Below are 10,383 nucleotides of genomic sequence, written 5' to 3' on the forward strand. Positions count from 1 at the left end.
GCGGTGATTGGCTGCTGCACTGCGTAGCCGTAGCCCCCGGCCGTGACGTAGCCCGCGGCGGCCGGCGACGCCGCGTACGGGTACTGGTCGTAGGCAGCGGCGGCGGCTGCGGCGGCGGCGGCCGCGGAGTACTGGGCGTAGGCGGCGCCCGTGTAGTCGATGTAGGGGGTGGTGGAGGCGGCGGCCGCGGTGGGCTGCACGTGCGGGATGACCACGCCGGGCTGCACGAACGCCTGCGGGTACACGTAGTGGGCGGGGATCCTGCGGAGAAACGGGACACCGAGTCAGGCGCCGCTCGTCCCCCGCCCCCCCTCCCCGCGCGCCAGCGCGGCTCGTTCAGAGATCAGACAGACTCCGATTTAGTGGTTATTACGAGCATAGGGTTGCCACAATATCTCCTTTCCAGCGGTCGGGGCGCCCCGGGAGGAATTCAGCGACAAAAATCGGATGACACCCCTCCCTGCTGCCAAGTTTGATGTATGATCGTTTCGATCGTTAGGCAGAAGTTTGCAGAATAAATCAAGGTTCATGAGGGCTTACGCACATGAGAGGTATTTAACACGTGCTAAATTGAGGAAGGCTTTGGAGAATTTTGTGATCGGTTCATAAGACTGCGTAGCAAATAGAAAAATTCTCAGCTGTGAGTATAGGACCCCGGAGATAATATGTGATCATCCAATTCCGTAGGTGGCGGGGCGGGGGTTTGGCCGAGTTCCCAAAATTAAGTTTCCACAAAATCCACATGTTTATTATCATGGCAACCCTACTTGGAATTGCTATGCAGACTCAGCACACATTAATCTCTCTGCAACCTCAGTCACCCTTATTAAAAATAATCATCATAAAAGAAGCAGGCGACAAAAATAAAAAAAAAGAGTTTAAAGGTTCACAAGTGTGGTAAACACAGCAGAATCACACTTCTCAAACGAACTGTAGTGCAGCTCACTCTATCACAAGAGGCTGTTGTGGGAAGCTACAGAAATGCTATTAACATTCACGGCAGTGATTCCCAAAGAGATGTGCAGCACGCTTTTTGCCTTTCTTTCTCTCTTTCTCCGTAAAATTCATAAGGACACAAGGGTCAATCAAACCTGTTTGACTATCAGGCACCTGAAGGTCAGCCAGCTTGTTTATCTCTATGCAAGACAGACAGAAGGGGTTTTGGGGAAATGATGAGGTTGAGGGAAAAGGAAGGAATAGGGAAACACAACTAAATAGTTCTAAAATTCATATAAACTTAAAAGGTTCACACAATGAAACGAGTAAGGAAACATTTGTTTGTGTGCAAATACTGACTCTTGTCTTATCTTCCAAGTCAACCAACATTAGCGTATTTGTTCTACATCTGCCCCTATTCATGCATAGTTGATACGCATAATTGGATTACGTATTACCCCGTAAAAGTTCAAGGAACAAAATCAAGTACCTTTAAAACTTATACGTTCAGAGATCACATCCAACACACACTCCAACGACCTTACTTAAAAGTTAATTTGGTTAAGAAAATAAATCACAAGAGGTATTTTTTTAAAAAACACCATGCATTTCAGCTCTCCCTCTTGCGATTTGTTACCGCCCCTTTTCAAATGCTACCATGAATATCTGATTTATTTTCATCTTTCTTTAGAGCAATCTCCATCAAAACCCCCTATAGTTCTAAAAATATGACACTACGATGCTATCTGGTTGTTGGCCAAGCCAACTTACAGGAAGTCAAGCAACAGTTAACAATCTTTAAAGAATTTTAAAGAACTCAACACCAAAGACTTCACATTTCGATTTTCGAAAACACAGACTCTGCTTTGCCCTTTCGGAGTTCTACTAAAAGTACTCATTAATGAACATCCATGGAAAAGATGAATTTATCGCAGAGGGTGGTGACCTCTGACCCCGATGATAAAAATACCCTCAATTTTACTAGACTTGTAGCTCTTCCTAGTGCCAGGAGAAACGACGTCACCCAAGTGTTTCAGAGGACACTTAAACATGTTCTTAACTGCTTGTCAATGGTCATGCACATACTCAACACTTGCCTGTAGGTCAGGTGACTAACTCCCTCCCAGCGACAGGTGTGGCTTTATGAAACCCTGTCCTTGGAGGCTGCCGTGTCCACAATGTGCAGACACGGCTAAGATAGGCTGTGCTCTGATGCCAGTTTACATGTGGTGATGGACAGCAGGGCTGCGGCAGGGCTATTTTTGATCCTGTCATGCGACATGGGTTTCCAGCGGGTAAAATGTCTTTATAAGGCCAAAGGAGAACATCTATCAGCAGCAAAGGCCAGCCAGTATGAATCTCACTGATACTGAAACATTAACCCCTGTACTCCCACAGCTCTGACGACAGCGTGATGGTGACCAGGGTCATACCTTTGAATGAAGGTAGTAATGCAAAATAAGTGTAGCCTACAAATAGGCAAGATAAAAGTGTGTGTGTGTGTGTGTGTGTGTGTGTGTGTGTGTGTTAGAATGCACTAACAGATAGGCAGTGTTTCCTATGGGACTCTTGTCTCTGCACTGATTTTACATTAATAGCTTTCATTTGATAATGCCAACCAATGAGAGTGCAGAGTTCCCTGGAATATCAGAATTCTCCATGAAGTCTGGCAAGGGTTAGGAATATGTTTGGAAGGCACGTGAAACCCCAGAATTCTTAGAGGCTTAGGAAAAGGAGAACCCAGAAGGCCAATGGAGAGCCTAAAATATCTCGATTCAAGAAGGAAAGCAGGAAAGGACTGAAGGGAAAGGTGGGGCTTCTGAAACAGATCCTGCATCTGGGCATCTTGTACTAGTTTAAGGGGCCCATGAATGCTATGTGGGAATCTCTCCCCCAATTAGGTATCTAGTGGCCGTTCCCTCAATTAATCATACCATGTGCATCCCTAGCACTTAGGAAAGCACAGGCCAAGGCAGATGCCTCGGGCGATTTCCAAAGAAAATGGACTACATATTCCTTCCTTTCCCAGGTCCCTCTGACATCTCTTCGTGACCTTTGACATCCTAACTGGTTTCCTCTTCCAGTCTATAACCAGACTGCTGGCAAAGTCTTCATCTCTTTCACTTGTCCATAGGAATCTGTGGCCCCTAATGTCCTACCAAACAAAGTGCAAAGTTCTGAAACTTTGGCATTCTAGGCTTTTCATGCTTCTGACTCCATACTATTTCTTCTGATATTCTGTTCCACCTTTCCTTGGACCCAGGTCACTGAGCTCCTGAATGCTCCCTGGACATTCTAGAGCCTCACCTTTGTTCACGCCATCCCACTGCTGAGGATGCCAGTCCTCACTCCCATCTCTACCTGTTGAATCCAAATCCTAACCACCCTAGCTCTAGCACTCACCAGCTATAGAGCCTTCAGGAATTTGCTTCACTTTCTAGTCTCCCATTTCTCCAATATGAAATGAATCTAACATTTTTCACCATGAATTGCTATGCATTAAATAACATTATCTATGCAAGGAGCCTACAATAGTGAATAGAGTAGGCACTCAGTACAAGAGTACCTTCTCCTCCACCATCCTTCCAAATCTGTATCAACTTCCACCTTGATCATGAAGACTTCTTGGGTCCCACTAACCTGGTGTCTCTCCTGCCTGTCTTACATCACAACCCTTCTGGGGGTTTCTTAAGGAGTTTTCTTACCAGGGTAAAAGGCAGAAAGGAACGGTTTCTCTTCTGGCTATAGCTGGACACAGAGGAAAGAACATGACTTTTGACATCAGGGAAACTAATGATTCTGAACCTAGAAACCAGCCTCTATTACTTACTAGCCCTGTCGGAAGTTAATGTCCCTGGATGGCAGTTTCTTCACCCATGGAAGGACGTTAACAGGCTGACATGAACAGCCTGCATCAAATGAGTACTGTGGAAATTATATTACATGACTTATGTAGATCTCTTATTAGAACTGGGCCATGCAGCAGATGTTTACTTAATGTTACTGTCCCCCCAACCCCCCTTACTGGACAGTATAGTATCTAGTACAGTGTTCACGCAACTGGCATAAAACTTAGCACTTAAAGGTATGCTGCATCATGTTTGAGGGTATTTCAACCTGATATAAACTAGCCTAAAATTTTCTTCTTCTTTTTTTAAAGTTTATTTATGTTGAGACGAAGAGCACCAGCAGGTAGAGAGAGGGATAGAGAGAATCCCAAATGGGCTCCACAGTGTCAGTGTGGAGCTTGACATGGGTTCAAACTTGCAAATCACGAGATCATGACCTAAGTGGAAACCAAGAGTTGAACACTTAACTGACTGAGCCATCCAGGCGCCCCTACTCTAGAATTCTCTACTCACAAACCCATCATCTTTCCTTTCTTATTTTCAATAAGAAAATGCTTTTTTCAAACATAAAAAAATATGTAAGATATTGTTGAGCAAATGTACAAGTTTATATACATCTGCCCACTCTGTCACATCAGAAATTCTTTCAAGCAAAGGTTTTTGCCTGAAAAGCCCAGAATAATCTGGGGACCATTTAAGGACCATATAATGAAAAAGAGTTGAGTTACTAGAATTTCAAACAAGAAAGATTAAAAATTCTCAAGCTTCTTTCCAGGCCTAAATTAAGAACATGGAGCATTCAAACAGAATTTAAAATGACCAGGTGTGATTTGTTAGCCTGTGCTCTGGGAATTAGAGCAGTGTTAAGAACCCCTTAAGAAAGGAAAAAGAAGTCTCACTTGGTCCACCTGGTGGAATGCTATCTATTTCTAATAAGAATCTCAAGTTCAAACAATTTATGCAAACAGTAATAATCACCATCCTTTATAAAAGACAGCTTAATATCAGCAGGGATGAAAAACAAAACATAACCATCAAAGCATGCTTGATTTAAACTTTCCATAGGACATTTTATTCTGGTTCTTATTTTCCCCACACGACTTCCTTTCCCAAGGATCTATGTGGACTACCAGAGCCAGTCCAAATTTCTAGGTCTAGATCTCAAAACCCTGTATCAGCAGTCTGGTTTCTCCACGCACTAAATCTTTTCTCTTCTGTACCTGTGCTTATGCTCACTTCATCCTATACCCCCTCAGGCTTGTCCCTTCCTCCTCTTACTTGTCCAGGACACACCGAGCAGTCCGAGACTAGGTCAAGTCCCACCAAGCCTTGTCCAACCTCTCCAATTCACCTGTTTTCTTGCTATTCTGAATTCCTTTTGTCCTTAAAACAATGCCAAGTAATTTAGCAATTAATGATTCTTGATCATTGGCTTGTGTGAGTTTTGCTTCCCAGTCTCCTGGTTTTCTATCGCCCGCTTGGCACAGGGAAAAAAACCCCAAAACATAACATGCTAACACCTGTTGATTGATTTAGCTGTGTAGCTGTGTCAAGGCTATTATTAGGAGATCATGACTAAGTTCATCATCTCTTCTTGATAGGCATGTTCTCCTCCCCAACCCCACCTTACACATGGTCTAGACCAATGAGGGGGAGAGCCCATAGAAGTAGCCAGACCCACCAACCCACTAGGTGTTGTCAGTGCCCAGAATGATTGGGATGAGGGATCTGATCAAAAGCGATGGATAGATGAAGGTCCTCTCTAATTGTACGGGAAAGAATACTCTTCTTCAATTAAAAAAAGTAAGAGTTGGCAGTAAGGTGAAGTATCCATATGTTAAAGGAAGGGTTATAAGAAGGTATTTGTGGAAAACAGAACTTGAGCTTTCCAAGTCAAATGATGATTACTTTTCCTGGTCTACTCTCGGCGATACATACAGTAGATATCTACCTATCTACGTGGGTAGAATCTGACCTTCCAGGCTATACATGTCGATACTTAGGTGTCACTATTGCTGAGGATAAAATACTCCTTGAACAGTTAGAGTATTTAGAAAGAAAGTTGAAGTCTCCGGCATTAGAGCAGTGTCTATCAGGTAGAATACAGCCCACACGACTCGAAGTGGTGTGACTACATTTAGATGGCCGGGGAGCACGCACTTAATGATGTCTGAATGGAAGGGAAATAAGGGAGCTCAGGCAGGAAAAGCTGGAAATCCCAGAGCCCAGAGATGACACAAATATGAGCAGCCTGTTCACCTGAGTTAGGGTCTGAAAGGTGAAAGTTAGTGCTACGTGACTCAAAACACTGGCTAGTGTCCGTGAAATCTGATGAAGTGTTGTTGAGCCTTTAAATTAGAAGGCCTAAAAGTGGATACACATTGCAAAAGAAAAGAACCCCATTCCCAGAAAACTCCCCAGGAAAACAGAAACTTAGGACATGCAAGCGATGAATCTGTATTCTTACAGAGGGAAATCACACGATTTAGCACTCACTACAAAAGTATGGTTAAGTGGAAGTCACAGGCTATAGCTTCGAAGCAAGAAAAAAAAAAAGGCCCTTTGCTTCCCGTGGCAAAGTCAAAGTCAACACTCCTCAACACCACCACCAAAATCAAAACCACAAAGAGCCCCTTCCCCAGGAAAAGAAAACACTTTCACTACAGCTCTTTTCAATTAAGTAAAAAGCACACAGTTTAGCTATCAACACTTCATTACTGTAATAAATAAAATAAAGCACACGGAGGTCTACTGACTATTGTGAAAAATGAAACACCAACACCAACATTCATGCATCGTTAATCACCATCTGAGCTTGTGTGTCTGAGTCTACTGGTTACAGAGTTTAATTCCACACAGAACAATTCCACCTCTTATCATCGTATCCTTCTGACCCGTTAGCTTAACTGTATACCAGCCCTGTCAGGTTAGAAAGAGATAAGTAACATTGAGTCAAGCTGAACAGTAGTAATGCTGCTGGCGCATAAGCGTCTCGTACACAAGTCATACCTGGTGTTTTTGTTTTGTTTTGTTTTGTTAATCATAAGCTCAAAATTTGTCTGGTTGGGAGGCTGCGTACTTGGTCAGTAACTTGACTCATCTAAAAATATTTATATTATCAGCATCAAAAATATACAAACATATATAAATAGTATAACAAGGGACATTCTGTGACATGATGGTCTTCTCTGTATTTAACAAAGAGGCAGGTTACAAGGATAGCTCTCAAAACTTAGGAGGGCCTGATTAATGGACTTACCCAAAAGGTCTTTGTATAAGGGCAGGATGAAGTTGTTGAACACCAAAGGCAAAACCTAACAATAAAACACACCACATTCTCTGTTTGTGCATGATTAGGCATTCATTCCTCCTACATATAAAATGCAATCACAACTTTCACTTAGAAAAGATAACCACTTCTTTTAAAGAAAATCTTATATATGTAATATTATTTTTTATTAATATTATTGTTATTTTTGATTATGAATGTTATCATTGATCCTCACCCAACTTCTAATAGGCAACAAGTGCAAACTAAATATTGTCTGCAAAGTTTAGTTGACAGTTATAGAGTTAAGACCTTAGAAATTTAGACCAGGGAAAAAGTCTTGGGTAATGAAACCAGGGACAAGAGGACTTGATAATTAAGTTACACAAATATTCCTGCAATTCTGAATCACGATCTATAAAAAGTCTTTGTAATTCAGAACATGCTGAACAATGCTTTGGAAGACTATGGATTTTAAAGATTATGGTATTAAAAATTCCCCAAAACCAAGTCTCCTTTTCTGGACATGTTTTTTAATGTTCACGGATATTGGGGCATGCATTCACTTTCTTGACCATCTCATTTCCTAGCAAATCCACTTGCATGAAAGGGTCAACCTCTTTCCACAATTTCAGATGGGAAGATTTAAGTGAAGAGAACATGATATAATGAAACAAAGTTGCTTACCCAAGAAAAAGATTACCATTTGGTCAATAGTCAGCTCTTAATTACATGTGCTAACACAAAGGGCAATGTTGTAAATAATCCAAAAGGTCAAATTTTCACGTAGACAAAAGCTTGCTCCCTTTTGAATGACTAATAGCTAGCTGCATGATGTTGGGGTGAAACATTTCCCATCTCTAAGTGTCAGTTTCTTTTTTTTTTAATTTTTTTAATGTTTTTTATTTATTTTTGATACAGAGAGAGACAGAGCATGAGAGGGGGAGGGGCAGAGAGAGAAGGAGACACAGAACCGGAAGCAGGCTCCAGGCTCTGAGCTAGCTGTCAGCACAGAGCCTGATGCGGGGCTCGAACCCACGAACGTGAGATCTGACCTGAGCCTAAGTCGGAGGCTTAGCCGACTGAGCCACCCAGGCGCCCCTAAGTGTCAGTTTCTTTATCTGCAGCATGAGGGTCCAGAAGTACATGAAATCTCCCCATTTTTTAAAAAATTACTAGTAGTCTGTGATTTTTATGTGAGAGGGTGAGACACCACCCTCACCCCTAGGCTTTGCTTGGGTCAGTGTTTCAAGTTGGATCGGCTGCTCTGGGCACAGGTCAAGTGGTGGAAGGAGGAGAGACAACACGAAGCAGGGAAGGATAACCGGCCAGAGTTGACACATTTGGCCCACGTGATCCACAAGCAAACTATCTACAAGTGGCTGAAAACTGAAAATAAAGAGTAAGTGGACTGACTGTATGTCATACCTGAAACAGAGGAGTCAAGCCTAAGTGTGGGAGAGCACAAACTGAGCAGACCGCCAAGATTTATGTTTGCACAAAGGTCCATTTCAAGTCTTGCAAGAGCTGTTTACAGACTCTCATTTAACGTCTTGGTAGAACGCCTAGCCATGGTTCAACTTTACTAGACACATCTACCACTCTTCTGAATCAGATTCATTCTCTTCAGAACTGGGTGTTGCAACTTGAGGGGGGGGGGCATTTCTCACCTGGTTGCATGATCCTTGGTTTTGCTCCCAAATATGCCAGGTTCACATTGGCCTTCCTGCCATCAATGATGGGGTTGGGATCCTTGCAGGCTCTCTCCGCTGCGGCTCTGTCAGCCATGGTGACCTTACAACATACACACACAGACACACACACAGGAAGCTCTAAATCAACCCCTGAAGGAGACCAATAATCACAGTGGAGAAGTCATTCATGATAATACCAAGGGAGTTCTTTTAAACTTTCTTTTTTCTTTTTCTTTTGCTGGAACTCACTCCTTGATCCCCATCAAAAAAAAGAAAGAAAGGAGGGAAGGAAGGAAGGAAGGAAGGAAGGAAGGAAGGAAGGAAGGAAGGAAGGAAGAAAAAGAAAGAGGAAAAAAAAGAAAAGAAAAAAAAAAGAAAATAGAAGAAAACAGAAAGGAAGAAAGAAACAAGTCCCTCTCCACACCCCCGAAGTCTTAAGGGTGCTAGTAGGGCCTAGCAGGGAGTCTGAAGCCTGAACCCATCTCAGCTCTAGATCCTCCCGGCCTCAACGGCCACCTCCCCCCCACCCCCCAGGTCCCTACTCAGCCCAGGAGGCACTGTTTGCTTTAAAGAAAGTCCAGACTCACATCCGCCCGGTGCTCCCAACCACCAGCAAGCACTCCTTAACGACAATAGCTATTGTCCTACCCGGGAGCTCCCAGCTCTCCGGCAGCTGAATTTGCACGCTTAAATACCCAGGGGGTTAATTAATATGCTCTCTTTCAGTTCGGCAAAGAGCCATAAGATCATCTTTTTAAAGAATTCATCTTTGCAGTTTTAAAAAGAGTATGTGTGTGCGTCTCTGGGGGCTGAAGAGATTGGCATCAGGAGTAGGGCCCCAGACCTTCTGGGGTGTCCCCTCCCCTCCCCAACCCCAACGCCTGAAAACACACGCATTTTTACAAAGCAACAGTGCGCTTAACGCCCGGCCTCCAACCCGGGAGTGCGATTCCGAGGGGGCTGCGGCCCCTCCCTCCCCTCCCTCCCAATCCCGCGCACCCGCAAACCCAGCAGTGGTTAGTTCTCCCCTTCCACCCCCGCTTCGCCCGTCCCCTGGACCCCGCCGGGCGCTGGGTCCCCTCGGAACCCCGCGAGGCAGAAGCCGGCCCTCCCTCCCCCGGCAACGCCGCGCGCAAACTTTCAGTTCAGCCGGGAGCAAAGGGGCAGCGCCGCCCGCGTACGCGGGGCTCCTCACATTGTCACGCCGAGCCCCCACCCCCACCCCCGCTGCAAACCCCGACCCCTGCGGCCCTGCGCCGCCCCGAGCCTTGCCTCCCTGCGGTCCTCGGTTTCCCCGCCGGGCTCTGGGTCGCCCCCACGGCTCCCTCTCCCTCTCCCCCCCTCCCCCCAGCCCCCAGCCTCGCAACTTACAAATCCGTAGCCCCGGGACTTGCCCGTCTGCCGGTCGGTGATGACCACCGCCTCCTCGATCTCGCCGAAGACCTCGAAGTACTTGCGCAGGCTGGCGTCGGTGGTGTGGTAGGGCAGCCCCCCGACGAAGATCTTGGTGTACGTCGTGTCCTTCTGGGTCGTGTGCATCTTCGCGCCCGCCCCGCGGCTCGGGCTCCGGCTGCGGCTGCGGCTGCGGCTCGGGCAGCGGCTGCGCCTCCTCCTCCGGCTCCGCGTCTCCCGCACC

The 10,383-nt window shown here is 45.3% G+C and overlaps 1 protein-coding gene across 1 annotated transcript in view; it reads right to left on the minus strand.

The window, feature by feature from the left end:
- Positions 1-10,360, minus strand: part of RBM24 (RNA binding motif protein 24) — a 12,408-nt gene extending 2,048 nt beyond the window's left edge. Inside the window, exons 1-4 of the mRNA XM_029945497.1 lie at positions 10,119-10,360; positions 8,724-8,847; positions 7,045-7,099; positions 1-261 (exon numbers count right to left, since the gene is read on the minus strand). Coding sequence (XP_029801357.1) covers positions 1-261; positions 7,045-7,099; positions 8,724-8,847; positions 10,119-10,286 — 608 coding nt within the window. The 5' untranslated portion in view covers positions 10,287-10,360. The remainder of the gene's footprint in view (positions 262-7,044; positions 7,100-8,723; positions 8,848-10,118) is intronic.
- Between the last annotated feature and the right edge of the window lie 23 nt (positions 10,361-10,383).

Source organism: Suricata suricatta, chromosome 7, assembly GCF_006229205.1.
Source record: "Suricata suricatta isolate VVHF042 chromosome 7, meerkat_22Aug2017_6uvM2_HiC, whole genome shotgun sequence".
Taxonomy (NCBI): domain Eukaryota; kingdom Metazoa; phylum Chordata; class Mammalia; order Carnivora; family Herpestidae; genus Suricata; species Suricata suricatta.